The sequence below is a fragment of the Argopecten irradians genome, unplaced genomic scaffold, assembly GCF_041381155.1.
Source record: "Argopecten irradians isolate NY unplaced genomic scaffold, Ai_NY scaffold_0658, whole genome shotgun sequence".
NCBI classification, from domain to species: Eukaryota; Metazoa; Mollusca; class Bivalvia; order Pectinida; family Pectinidae; genus Argopecten; species Argopecten irradians.
Genome location: NW_027188125.1, coordinates 1 through 15,563, shown reverse-complemented (window position 1 = coordinate 15,563; position 15,563 = coordinate 1). Strand labels below are relative to the sequence as shown.

Sequence of the window (15,563 nt, the reverse complement as noted above, 5' to 3'; positions counted from 1 at the left end):
TAGAAGTGTGCAAAGTGAGGCCTTATGTTGTTAATCCATTAAACCGTTTCCGTACAAAGGCAGTGGAAAAGAAACGCCTTATTTTAGATTTAAGGCATGTAAACTGTCATTTATGGAAAAGCTAGCGTTAATGTTTGAAGATATCAGAGTATGCAATGCAGTTTATTTAAGAAAGATTGCTTTTTGTGTTTCAAGTTTGAATATTACACTCGGCCTATCATCATGTTGAGCATATTCGAAGCCCCCCATAGAGAAGTATTTTAGAGGTTTTCGTTGGAATTTTGGAGGAACAGTCAAATATTTCAAATTCAAAACGTTACTTCCGTTTGGTTTACGTTCTGCCTGTTTACATTTTTACAAAATTGAGACCAGACTCACTAATTAAAAAAATGGAGGTCTGAAGGAAAGGAGAGAACCTTATGTATTTATATGGACGGGTTGGTACTCATCGAGACGGAGGCTATGTGTACGTTGATATTCCTAAACAGGTTAAATACGATTTGGTAACAGAGTGGTTTTTGTTCCTAAGCCTGAGAAGGTCTACTTGGATTACCTGTGTTAAAGACAGTTGGGTGTTTCCTTGGTAACTACCATTGACCACTGTTTTTGGGAATTTTAAAAAATGACCTGAGGATGTTAGAAATGATCAAGTTGCATTCTAGCAATGTCTGGGGTAAATGGCAGATAGATTATTTCAGGTGAGCGGATGTTTTGTGTTAGTGTGTTAAGAAAAGTTTCTTCAGTCATTGTGGCAGATTATAATCCATTTCTTATATTTTGGGAAATATGTTTGTAAATATAATGGTCGAGAATTTATGTGTTTCATTGGACATGGCCATCGTCAGCATACGTGGAATTGTCGTCTATATTTCTTTGTCCATTCAGAAGTGTTGGAAACCAACTCAAGGAGTTTTGGGGACAATGGTGTTAGGTTGTGTGAAAAGATATACGAAAGGAAAGTTCACAGTTTGATCAGTCATGTCAGCTATTGTGTTATAGCGATGCTAGCCATACCGGTTTTTGCGGCGTTTATGTCACCCGATGATCTCCTGAATGGGTACATCGCACTGGTTATGTGGTCCGAATCAGAAATGGAAAAAAAAGAAGTTCGTACCTGGCGGGGAAATGGGTTACCAGTTGGAACGGGTTACTTGTATATCAATGTTGCATTTATTGTTGCGGCAAAAAAAAGGTACTAAAAAGTGCGTTACACGGACAAATCAGAATGTAGTATCTATAGTTAACGAAGGGTAGAATTATGGCCGATTCTCAGGGAGCATTAGCCCTTTCTAATTTTTGACCCACTTGGTGTACGCAACTGTATATCATATTGATATTAGATTTAGGGTTCCTTGGTCCGGAAATATGAAAAAGTCTCGCTGATTATGTCAGTCGTTATTGGCGATTGTGACGATTGGGGCGTGTCTCGTGTGTGCGTAGCGATATTTTTGTTTATTTGGATACGTCCTGTGGGGGGTCCCCACGGACGAGATAGACTGGTTTGCTAGTACTAACAAATAAACAAACTACCTGTGTTTTTTTTCAAGGTATTGGATATGTTGGGTTCATCCGGTACGGATTGCGTTTTACGGCCCGATTGGCATGGAGTAAATCGGAGTGGTTTGTTCCACCAGTATGCATAGTGCATTCGGGTTCTGTGTTATATGCAAGCAGTGTGGCGAATACGGGGACCATGGTTTGTACCGATGTGGAGAGTCAGCCAGTTTTTTGGCCATTTTTATGTCCAAGTGGTGATGGGTTTATCCAGAGGTGGTGGGGGTTTACTCTATTTACCTACTAACAAAGAGTCTTATACTCCAGGTAGAGGCAATAAATCCATTTTTGGGAGGAATGATCTCCCTTCGATATGATTGCTCTACAGTTAAACTTTAGTAGTTTTTGAGATGGGATATCAGAACATAAAGTATATACTTTTTTTCTGTTTATGTAAATTATGATTTTACAACAAATCATTCATAGATGAATGCCAGTGTTTGTTTTACATTTTTAATGCAATATAGTTTGATTATTTTAATTTGGAATTCCTTCGTTTGTTTAAAATGTATTTTCGCAGGCTTTCAAGCGGGAGATAGCAGAGCTGCCTGAGGCCCCTTAGTCGGATACGTCAGTCTCCTCCCACAACTTTTGGTTGAGAGCAAAGCAAACAGTACCACCAAAGCGTATTATCAGGGTTTCTTGCGGTGAAGGAAATGGGCTTTGAGAAAAGGGCTTAATGAGGTACAGTGTTTTCCGGCTAGGGCCATTCAATTGTTTTAAAAAAAGGGCACCCTCTGTTATCACGCGTGTTTGTAGTGCAGAACGTTTCAACAGCCCAAGTGGTTGTTATTCAAGCTTTTTATAGTATTTAATAATTGGGCTCATTCTAGTGATTGGGTTAGTGATTCACCAAAAGATTCGGTTATTAGAGAAAAAATATTCTCGAGGGTTGCAAAGAGCTTCTATCTACAACGGAAGAACAGGGAAGGACCCTATTACTCACAGAACATGTTGGATATCAAGTGTTTATTGTGCCAATTTATAAGGGATAACGACTTATTTTCACAGCGCCACTATTTGTTGTTTGCATGTTTAGCCTATGCCTGGATTTTTTGCGGCGTTTTCGGAATTATTGCAATTACGTAATGTTGTGATACTTGAATTTTCATGATGGAATACTTGATAGTTGTCATTTCGACAGAGTAAAACCGATGATATATTATGAGACGGGAAAACAAGTCGTTAATAGCTTAAGACTTTACTCTTAAATTATTTCCCGGTGTGTATTTTGGAGTGGTTCAATTTAGTTCTCGACGGGGGTAGTTAATTTCAGGTACCGATCCAGTACAAATTTCGATATATTACAATGACCGCCTCAAGCGGACATACGCTAACGTGATGACCCAATAAGCCAATGTTCCTATACTTCGCATGCCGCAATTTAATTTTTACAGGTCATTTACTCCTTTTTTGTATCCCGGAAAGTTCCTATAGTACGGACGTTATACATAGCTTGAGGTGACTAGGCCGGGTGCGACAAGACGCGTCTGGCAAAATTTTAAAGTGTCTGAACAGGATTTTTTAAGCGGACAAGGGAAGGTGAAAAACCGGAAACGCGTAGGATGGGTATGATAAAGATTCGTTTAGAAGGAAGAAAGCTTTTTTGTTTCTAGGACACTCGGTTATATAAAATGCGCTCCCTTTCTTTGGGTTCAGTAACGGGTCGGTTCGCCCCGGTTGCACTTTAGTGATTTGTTTGTGTTGTTTGTTATATAAAAGGGTCCGTTGAGAGTTGTAGGAGAATATATTATTTCTTTCGTTTGACAACGGAATTAGAACGAAATTAATTTCTCCTATCGTATCACGGCCGCCAGGTGTGGCGTCGGTGAGCGTGGGTCGGAAAGCACGTGCGTGCTTCAATGCGTGGTCATTCAGGGCGACCGGCATCTGTAACCATAAACATTCTAATTCGGTGGTGGTGAATTTTAATAGTTTTCTGTTTGTTCAATAAGCGATATAATCATGGTAATTTTAAATTACGTTATGTGTACATTTACATTTTGATAGGGTAATATTTAAGCAGAGACTATTTAAATTTGTTTGAAGGTAACACTGTTCATAAACAGTTTATTGAATTCTGATAATAATGTATACATATACTGTACTGGTACGAGGATTGTTGATTAGAAAGTGGTGTGTAATAAAACAGTAACGGGTCGGTCGCCCCGGTTGCACTTTAGTGATTTGTTTGTGTTGTTTGTTATTAAAAGGGTCCGTTGGAGTTGTAGGAGAAATCCAAAACTCTATGTACAACACATGAAAATAATGACAGAGTACCTCTCTGAACTACAATACACTAGCTGAAGGGAGACAACCCCTATACACAACGGAGTGCAACACGCCCAGTGCTGATGAATACATACACAAAACAAACCACCGGACAGAACTATACACTACAACAACTGCCTGTGGCCAAACGTATACTCCGACACAAACTGAGGTCTCGGATCACCGTGACTGAAGCTCAGACCCTAACTGTACTGTAACCAGGCCTACTCACGACCTGCCTATATGGTTAGTGTTCAAGACAACTAGCTAGTGGTCGTGAGTAACATGCAACCTATATGAATTGACACCACAATACGGCTGCCTGCCGCTAAAGCTTATGTACAAGACACTGACACATGTACGGATCAAACGTAACTGCTGACTACCGTGGTACGACTATCCACCATGGAGCTAAAGCTTGGGCCTGCTGGTTGTTACACCAGCCAAGTACCTCAAGACCTATATGTCATGAACACTCGATCACGACTAGTCGTTAGTCGTGATACTATGTCGCGAGCACCTCACGACCAATAGTCGACACCACAAACTACACACTAGTCACAGCTGAGAGCTATGCTAGGAATGATCTGCTGGGTATGACACTGATCAAGGCAAGGCTTCTTCAGCCACATCTGTCTCTCAGTGCCAATACCTACTGGAGAGTGTGACTCGATGTTATCTGATCGACGACCAGAACAAAGAGTGAGAAGCGGCAAACAAAGAAACTAAAATCACACCGAGTCATTTAAACGCTTACAAGATATACTACAACACTAAAGCGTCTGCCTAACATTTACAATAATGAAACACATACATTACACATGTGACACAGCGGTAAGGCCTATTTTCGCCACAGAAGGTATTTTCTTAAGTTCATTTTAAATGAAACTTTAAAACTCTACCGTCAGCATTTGACTGTCCATGTGCACTGATCAGCCGAATGTCAACAATTTACCAGAAGTCACAGGTCTGATCATGTGATTCATAGCACAGATTTTGGGTTATTATTTTGGCGATTCTACTTGCCCAAAAGTTTTGGTGCGATACTGTTGAAAACATAACATTATTCTATGTAAACAAAGGTTTTCGCCATTTTCCATGACCAATAGGTTTAAAGACTTAAAAGCGATGTAACAAAAAGAAATTTTCAGCTTAAACACGATCTCACGAGCGCTTGCTGCTCAACATTTATTTGGAATTACCTCAATTTTCATAATAAGCCAAACAGCTCCCCTGACGAAAATAGGTCCCTATTGTGTCGCCCATCACCGAGCGACCGGCAGGTAGAAATCTTCCGTATCGCAATAGATAAATAACAAATTGCTGGACAACTTGTTGTACAAGTAAGACAAAATATTATATATTTGTGTTGATAAAATTGGTACATATTATTTCTTGCTGGTTTGTTGATTTACGGAAGATTTTATTACTCTGAGTGACGAATATTGTTCCTTCAAGGGTATTTAAAATATTTGTTATTTGTTTTTGTTTGTTATATATCTGCAATGTTGGACAATTTTACCGATTGTATCCCTTATGGGATAGCATCCATTATCATATTCGCTTTTATAGGAAATATCCACCTTTGTTTTACCTTATAATATATCTGTAATTCATATATATAATTCATACTGAGATATTTGTTATTTTTGGCCAATTTTGTTGCAGATGATGATGAACGGCTGAAATTTGTAAACAACATTAATCTAATTAATTTGCTCTTCAGTGGGACTGGGTCTAAGATTGATATGATAATTTCTCATCATATAAACTGTTGTTTTAGCGACGATATGCTTAAAGCTTATAATTATATGTGGCCACAGAAATAGCTATATCTAGTTCAAATTTTAATGACTAATGATCAAACTAGTCAAACAATTAAGATTAAAATTAATTCAGCATAGAGTTCTGTCTATATTGACCTACTTCAGTATTTCCAATAGGTCAGATTAGCAAAGCTGTGACGTCTCCCCTGACGCCTGCCCCTCAAGGCTTCAACGATCTTGTTAGAACTAAGAAGCCTTAATTGTCCCTTTAATTTCTTTGCTCTTTATTTCAGTGTCCTTGTTGTATTACATATTCTTATAACATATATTTATCTCATCTTTGAGCCCGGTGTGATTGCAGCATTTTCTCCTCTCCTGTTACACTTGCATTCAATCAATGATCAACTGACAATTCCTTTGAATAAAAAAAAACAATAATGACTGGTAAATGATGTTGGTTATTTGACACAAGGTGAAGCATTGTCCTAATCTTCAAACAGAAAAGACCACATGGCAATACTAAACCCAAATTAAATCCTGGTCAGTTATCAATACTATATATAATAGTATTAGAAGAATCTGGTAAATCATGTTTGATGCGAACAAAAAATTGGTGTAGATGTTGAAAATTGTGCAGCCAGTAAAGTTATTTTCAATGGGATAATATATATATATATTTTTTCACAATTTCGATTGACAATGCCTTCTTTGTGAAATTTTATACATTAAATAATGAGAAATTGGTGAACTAGGGTATACACTTGCTGTGGAATTCAAATAAAGAAATTTGATTTCCTGATAATAACTGAATGATCTATAAAATATAAAATGTCAGCTAACACTGTTTGAAAATGGATAGCATATATTAAATTAATTGTGTTAATATGTTGTTGTTTTCACTTTCCAGGGTGGAAAAATATCGTCCCAAGCAGCTGGATGACCTCATATCCCATACAGATATTATTAACACAAGTAAGCCTGTACAACACAAGGAGTTATCACCCTTTATATGATTTACCTATAATCTGTTTATGTGTGTATAGGATTATATTTTAATGCAATTTTACTTCTGATGTTGTTGGAATGCGGTAATGTGTAAATTATTTTTGAAAAATGATGTTCTGAAATAATATGATCTAATTAAATCATTCATTTATATGTGGCATTACTGGTGCCATCAATTTATAATTACTATACAATTTCATGATACTGGAAACTACTACATTTTTTATCTGGCCTAAAATTGTTAGTGGTGTCATCGAAACAGTATTGATTTTGTTCAATTCGATATTGATACAAACTTTGTAAATTGAAGAACAATATTTTTACTTTCTTGTCTGCAACTTTCATCAACATGTATAGATCAGTAACATTGTAATAGCAAAATTTAAATTGATAATCTAAAGTACTGGCTATTGTGAGACATGGGCCTTATCTGGATGTGAATTTAATTGTAGATACAATGTTATTGAACCATTGATTAAGGAAAAACAGAGCTTTTGAATTAAAAAAAGGAAAAAAAATGATATCTAGACCTTTAAAATTCAAATAACAGTGTGTATTAAAGCATTGAACGTCTTTCAGTGGCATTCATAGCCCCTATGAATGCCAACTAGACAGAGGCAAATTCAACATGAAGTGTTGGCGCAAACTTTGCCTCTGCTCAGTTGGCATTCACAAGGGCTATGAATGCCAACTGAAAGACATTAAATGCTTTACATTTTGGTTATAATTTTATGATGAAATCTCAACGGATTTTAGATATATTATTAATAAATCTTTGTTATCAAGGATTGAACAGCCATTTTTCGTGATCATTACAATGATAATAACGTTATAATAAGTGGCTGTGGTTCAATGAATGCAAACAGCGCTTGGTAAGATTACATAGACTGCAGTGAAAATGTGAATATAAAACAATGTTATTAAGAATGTTCCCGAACAGTGATCGAATGCGCCGTTCACTTGGACCTCCTCGGGTCAATGAGTGCATTCAGAACTGCACATGAAAACTCTTTTGTGACTAAGATTATGAAGAATAGCGATATATATGTTATCCGTCTAATGATATTTACCTTTTAACGTTAAAATCAGTATAACAGTATGATTTAGTTGTATTGGTTCACTCAGACTCATGTGTGAATTTTCGTATATTTCTGTGTAATTTTCGTTTTTGATGGGAAATATTTTTAAAATGACCATTTGTATAAAAATTAAAACTAACATATATGTTTTAACAACATTTCAGCCAAATGTATAGGTTAAGATGGATTTCTGGGATGTTATACGTAGATTACGATTGATCTTGTGCTTATAGTAACATTTCAAAATGGTGCCTTCATAGGCACGGATGATAAGCTCATAAAAAATCCCAAAGCAAAAGCGGCTGTATGACAGCATTTTGACCTTAAAGTACATAAAGGGGAACTAAATAGCGAGGAAAACATCGCTGGATGTCGGTTGTGTAGGGCAGTCGTTAAATGCAGTGGCGGGACAACGAACCTGACGACTCACTTGCGTCGCCATCACCCAGCTACTGTAGCTAGCGCCCCGTCCAGCAGTAAGTGTTTGCAAAACATCGAGCGGAAGTAACACAGACATTATCTGGCATACCAAACAAGCACAATAACAGTCAATGAAACAAACATTTGCCACACACAAGATTGACAGAAAAAAAACCATGCAATTCTTATTGTACAAAATAATACCAAAATGTCATGATATGTATCATTATACACTTATGATGTATCATGATATATCGCGATACAAAATTTTTCGTGATACCCATCCCTAGCGACATGTATCTGTTGAGAAGCAAATTACATAACTCATACAAACGGACTGATATATGCCAATACGGTCTTGTATTGAAGAAAATGTGATTTCATAACAATCAAGTGATTTAAACATTTTCTATTCCTCTTCGTTAAACCATGAATATTTGACACTTAACATATATATGTGTTTTTAAGGAAGATGCATAATCAAATCAAGATATTCCAATTTTGCAGAGTAATACTCTAGTATTAAACTACAGATATTATATTTTCATCTCTCCATCGCCCCACCCCTGCTTTTCGTTAAATTTGTACAAGCCAGTATATTTTATGAATATTGCATATGTAGATGTCTACTTGTATCATGTTTAGCTAATATGATCTTCAATAAGCACTTACACGTTCGGGGAAACAAGACTTTATTTACTGTTTTCATGTACGATAAGACATAACTACTGTATTTAGATGATACATGTATTTCCTGTTTTGAGAAAATGCATGGAAGGACATGTACTCTGATTCAGTTGATAAAATACTACCTTACGAAAAATCACATGTAAGTTAGCAGTGTCAACAACAGTATTATATCTGTGATATAGAAACTAAACATGTACATGTAGGCATAGACCAATTATTTTTTCTATCTACAGTAATCAGCTAATCATGAACGTAGATCGAGGATTCAGAATTAGAGATTCTGTTCTTAGGGGTACACTTACTGTACAGTACAGATAATCTTGAGGATCCAAAAATCTGTTTTAATTTACTTAATTCAGATGATAAAGATATATATCTACATGTATTAGATATGAAGATATCTCCTAAAAACATACAATGATGACTTTGATTTTATCAATATTTTTGTTATCAAGTTGAAGTTATCAACTTCGATCGTTGTCATGTTGACGCTTTTCATGGCTACAATTTTGGCGCCAAATTCAAATTTATTCTTGAATATCTGCCTCAAACGACTATTGAAGCTAAGATAACTTGACGATGGAAGGATAGATTTTAATAAAATATTTTTCCGCTAAAACAATAAAAAATCATGAATTATCTTAAGGGTAATTGAAGTGGAATCCATAATCATTTTTCAGATATTATATCCAAGCAAAATAATGGCTTATTTGTGCCATTTCTTAGCATTGTATAGCATCGAATCGGTGGCATCGTGACACAAAATTAACAGTTTTAACAATTTATATTATCAGACTATTATACTTTGTAATGTTTGATATATAAGATGTACATTATAAAGATATTACCGCCCGATTTCAGTCTAATAATATAATTGTGAAAAAAGACATTTTTTAGGGTGTAGGGTTATCGAAAGGCTAATTACTCAAATATTCAATTTTTTTTATAATCTTTCATCGTAACCCAAACGACTGTCTAATTATGTGGACAAAAAATAAAGAAAAATTAATGACACAATATTTGGATATTAGGTATTTAAGTTGAAATTCAAATGTAAAAATTGGCCTTTTTTTAGGCCTCATTTATACACATTCGTGTGGAAAAAAAAATCACAATTCATGTATTTTTAAGAATGGAAAAGACATTGAGGTCATTGACAGCCATATCAACTTACATAGTAAAGATAAAAAATGTTGTTGTTTGTAATATTTCAGTCAATTACCAAGCTTTTAAAATATGAATGCAAAATTGTATATTGATAAAAACAAACGGTCAAGTAGGGTTATTGAGAGCACTATATTTCCAAAACCGCTCTGTCAAATTTTAAATAAAAGCCTTAATAAACAGTTTATCAACTAATCTTTCAGTGAGTAAATTTTAATAGAAAATTAAATGAGGGGAACTTTTTAGGCCTAACTGTATCGAACCACCTTAAATATACATGGTGTACATTCTTTCTACTGTAAGATAAAAAAAACACCTTCATGAAATGTGCTTTAGAATTTAATGTTTTCTTTGTCATATTGTTTAAAGTGATAACATTGTTTCATTCCAGTTGACAGATTTTTGAAGGAGGACCGTCTACCCCATCTTCTGTTCTATGGGCCCGCCCGGTACAGGGAAAACCAGCACCATTTTGGCTGTGGCCAAGCAGATTTACTCACCAAAGGAATTCAATTCTATGGTGTTAGAGGTATGATAGTCTTACATTTATAAGGAAAGTGTCAAATGTTTCAGAAAAAAATGCAGACCTTGAATAAAACATACACAGGTTTCCTGGTCTAAATGTGCGCTCTGGATCTGTACATCCTAGAGGTAACCATTCTTAGACAATAATTCAATGGATTTCAAATGATTTAATGCTTAATTCTTTTCAAATTTCTGAAAGTAATGTGTAAGTCTGGCTGCTAAGTGTCATAAAGATTTGGAAGGTATTTGAAGTTAAATTGTAATGTAAAAAAAAATTCAAATAAGAAATGAACTAAGCATAGTTATATATATATATATATAGTATAGGTATTGTCCTCGATGAAACAGCATTTTGAAAATACTCAAAATTATTTCAGTATGAAACTTTTATGCAAAAAAACGGTCAATTATTTCCAAGGATAAAAATTTCTTTTGACATTAAGTTTGTTTAAAAAAAAAAAAAAAAATCAAACTTGTTTTTAGCCCACCATCATCAGATGGTGGGCTATTCAAATTGCCCTGCATCGGAGGTCCGGCCGTAAACAATGCTTGTTATCACTATTTCTTAAAAACTACAGCAGGGATTTTGTTCAAACTTCACATGGAGGGTCCCCTTGGTCCATATTTGTGCCATACAGATTTTGTGGCTGATCGAAAAAACAAGATGGGCCGCCAGACAGCCATCTTTGATTTTGGCAGTTGAAGTTTGATATTACTATTTCTCAAAAAGTGCTGAAGGGATCTTTCTCAAATTTAATATGTAGGTTCCCCTAGGGCCCTAGCTGTGCATATTGCATTTTTGGACCAATCGGTGAAACAAGATGACCGCCAGACCGCCATCTTTGATTTTGATAGTTAAAGTTTGTTATCGCTATTTCTCAGAAAGTACTGAAGGGATCTTTCTCAAATTTCATATGTAGGTTCCCCTAGGGACCTAGTTGTGCATATTGCGTTTTGGGACCGATCGGTCAACAAGATGGCCGCCAGGCAGCCATCTTGGATTTTGATATTCAAAGTTTGTTATTGCTATTTCTCAGAAAGTACTGAAGGGATCTGTCTCAAATTTCATATGTAGGTTCCCCTAGGGCCCTAGTTGTGCATATTGCTTTTTGGGACCGATCGGTCAACAAGATGGCCGCCAGGCAGCCATCTTGGATTTTGATAGTTAAAGTTTGTTATCGCTATTTCTCAGAAAGTATGGAATGGATCATTCTCAAATTTCACATGTAGGTTCCCCTAGGGCCCTAGTTGTGCATATTGCGAATTGGGGCCGATTGATCGACAAGATGGCAGCCAAGGAGCCATCTTAGATTTTGATAGTTGAAGTTTGTTACTGCTATTTCTCAAAAGGTACTGAAGCGATCTGTGTCAAATTTTATGTGTAGTATGTTTGAAAAAGTTTAAAAAGTAGAGAAAAGATCCATCCATTGTCGGATATAGATCATTCTTTGGTGGGCGCCAAGATCCCTCTGGGATCTCTTGTAAATGGAGTTTTCATTTTTCATTAAAAACTTGTTGAAATAGATAATAGATATATTGTGTACACTATTTTTAAACTGTTGACTTTTGTGTAATTACATTTTAGCTAAATGCATCTGATGACCGTGGTATTGGCATTGTGAGAGGACAGATCCTGAGTTTTGCCAGTACAAGGACAATCTTCAGGTCAGAAAAGCATTACAATCCTATAATTCATACGAGATGAAGATTCATTTGTTTTTAGCTCACCTTTCCATTTTAACAACTTCTTCTCCAAAACTTGGAGACCTAGAGTCCTGAAATTTTACTTATAGCATGCTGGGATAAAGGGCTACCAAGTTGGTCCAAATGAATGATGTTGACCTTCATTCAAGGTCACAGTGGTCAAATAGGCTGAAATATCTTGTTAAGACTTCTGCTTCATAACCAAATAGCCTAGAGACCTGATAGTTTGGCATGTAACATGCTGGGATGAAGGACTACCAACCAAGTTTGTTCAAATGAATGACCTTGACCTTGATTAAAGGTCACAGGGGTCAAATAGGCTTAAATCTTTAAGCGACTTCTTCTCAATAACCAAGAGGCCTAGGGACCTGATATTGGGCCTGTGGCATGTTGGGATAAAGGGCTACCAAATTTGTTCAAATGAATGACCTTTACCTTTATTCAAGGTCACAGGGGTCAAATAGGCTAAAATTGTTAAAAGACTTCTTCTTAGTAACCAAAAGGCCTAGAGACCTGATATTGGGCCTGTGGCATGTTGGGATGAAACGTTACAAAGTTTGTTCAAATGACTGACCTTGACTTTCATTCCAGGTCATCAGAGTCAAATAGGCTAAAATCTTTAAACGACTTCTTTTTAATAACCAAGAGGCCTAGGGACCTGATATTAGGCCTGTTACATGCTGGGATGAAGCGTTACAAAGTTTGTTCAAATGAATTACCTTGACCTTAATTCAAAGTCACAGGGGTCAAATAGGCTAAAATCTTTAAACGACTTATTCTTAATAACCAAGAGGCAAAGGGGCCTCTAATGTGCTTAGGCATGATATAAATTCTTATTCACTCTCCTATTGGTTAAGTATGAACCATGCATGATTACCAGGGGGTCAAATACTCAAATCAATTACCTCATACTTCATATTAAAATCACTTTTGATTATAATGTAAACATGTTTTCTTAAAGGCATATTTATTACATGTATACTTATTATTTGAATGAGCAAACCATTTCAAAATTTTAAATCCGCTTTTTTAATTTATTAATCTAGAATTAAGATATTGTGTGTTAGATAATATTTACTATCATTATGATAATAGTAATTATTATAAATCAATACCATTGTACTTTAGTAATACTGTTCAATGATTTTAGGTCTGGATTCAAGATTGTGATTCTAGATGAAGCTGATGCAATGACAAATGATGCTCAGAATGCATTGCGAAGAGGTAAACGTGACAAATTATCTGTACTTATACTGTATAGTCCATTATTATTGCAGGATGAAAGTTTCGCAATTTTCATGATCATTAACTATGATCCCGAAAAGTTGATCTGCTAAATATTGACAAATTAATAAATCATACAAATTTAATTGATAGTAAGTACTTAAATCTCAACTTTCCCATTATTCAATAATCTTAATAATTTGCAAACACTATTTGCTCATGCTTATATACCATATATGTAAAAACTACAAAAAAAGCTTATTGTTTGATAATTATTGTAGTAATTTCACTCCACAACGATACTCTACGTCATGCTCCAATACAAGATCTAACAGAGCATTGTTCGGGGTCACCTCAGAATGACCCCTACGGTTAGCCAATCAGGGTGTCGCCAATGGAATCTTCGGTGTGGTTGATTCTTTTGGGAGCGTAAACGGCTAAGAGTACGTCACCGAGATTGTTCGGATTCTAGGCTAGAGGTCATGCTGAGGTGACCCAGGCATTGTTAGATCTTGCATTGGAGCGTAATGCAGACCTGTTTAACCTTATGCTTTTTGCGTTTTTGTTACGCATTTGACACCTATTTTTACGCCATTACGCGCAAACGTGAAAAATTAATTACGCATTTAGGTCATCTGCCAGTAAAAGGGTAATATTGTATATCGAACGCACCGATATTCTTAGTTCGAACGCACCTTATACTGTTAATGGGGCGCAATCGAATGCACCCTGCCTAATTCACGTCATTGGAACGCTTCACATTGTGTATGAGCACATGGCAATCAAACGTTTGTAGCATCACGATTTTTATAACAAAAACGACAGTAAAAAACAGTGACTCAACCTTATTTTTTGTTGAACATAAGAAAATGAAACTTGCTTTTTCATAAAGCTTTATTCTTTTTTGATAGTCAATGTAATTCTTTTAATCTGGTTCATTGCATATTGTCAAAATGCTATTGATGTTTTTTTCGATTTTGTTTTTGGCTTATCTTACAAGTTGTATTGTTCAGTATAAAAACACATTCTGAAAATCATCATGTCAATTAATGTGTTTATTATTTAGATATGCACATCCATTACTACCACTGTCTTTGTGTCCTGAATTCAGTTTGGGCTCTTTGAAACAACTAAAAACATCTATAATGATTATGATCTATTATGCAGTATAATCTGTATGTACCTGACTGAAAGGAGATAATTTTTCATACATAACTTAGTAAAAAATTCATTTCCACATTAAATGGGTGAAGAACATGGCACATTAATAATGATTAACAGTAAATGCCTGAATTATGCAAAGTTTTTATGATATATTAAGATTGAAACAGAGAGGACATCAATTAGTTAAAGTGAATAGTCGGGCAAAGAAAAACAGTCTAAATGCGTTCATTGGCCTTCCAAAAAATTCTCACATATTACTACGACGGTCAAGTTCTGCTTAGTTTCCCAGTTCTGACCATTAAAGTAAAGAAAAAGGTAAAAGCATTGAAAGCGAGGCTGTGTGGAAATGTAACCAAGGACATAGTGAGCCGGGAGGACACGTTTTAGAATTCCCATACTTTAAATTTAATTTCTTCGTTACCCAGACAGATTTTGACGAGAGATTTTTATTTTTCCATTTCATAAGAAAATTATAACTGGATACATTCACACCATTTTTACCGACTTTAGCCATCTTTGCCCGACTGTTCACTTTAATGAACAACTCTGAAAATTACACATCGGAGGTTAAAATTACACATTTCAATCGTCGGCTATTCCACATGGACAAATTTTTTCGGGTAAACAGGTCTGGTAATGTAGAGTATCGTAGTGGAGCGGAATTACAAGTATAATTTTAATTAGTTTGGGAAATAAATGTCCTTGCTTATTTCTCGTTTCAGTGATAGAAAAAGTTTACAGAGAACACTCGATTCTGTATCATATGTAACTACCTATCAAGATCATCCCAGCATTACAGTCAAGATGTACGAGGGTTCCGATTCGGTCCCCCCCCCCCTTGGTACAGAACAGATGGTACCAAGACTGGAACAACGTCATCGCAGAGGAAGGGTAAGCAATCACACTCTGATTAACACCTAGGGGCCTTATTCTCATTACCACCTCACAACAAGCGATTTTGTTAACTGTGAACTTTTGATTGTACCACATCCAGAAT

At 35.7% G+C, this 15,563-nt stretch overlaps 1 protein-coding gene across 1 annotated transcript; it reads left to right on the top strand.

Moving 5' to 3' along the window:
- Positions 1 to 6,490: 6,490 nt before the first annotated feature.
- Positions 6,491 to 13,402, top strand: LOC138313335 (replication factor C subunit 5-like; the record flags this gene model as incomplete). The annotated part of the gene is made up of 4 exons (XM_069253824.1): positions 6,491 to 6,563; positions 10,341 to 10,478; positions 12,060 to 12,139; positions 13,329 to 13,402. Coding segments are annotated over exons 2-4 (247 nt in total), but the record flags the coding sequence as incomplete, so codon positions are not given.
- Between the last annotated feature and the right edge of the window lie 2,161 nt (positions 13,403 to 15,563).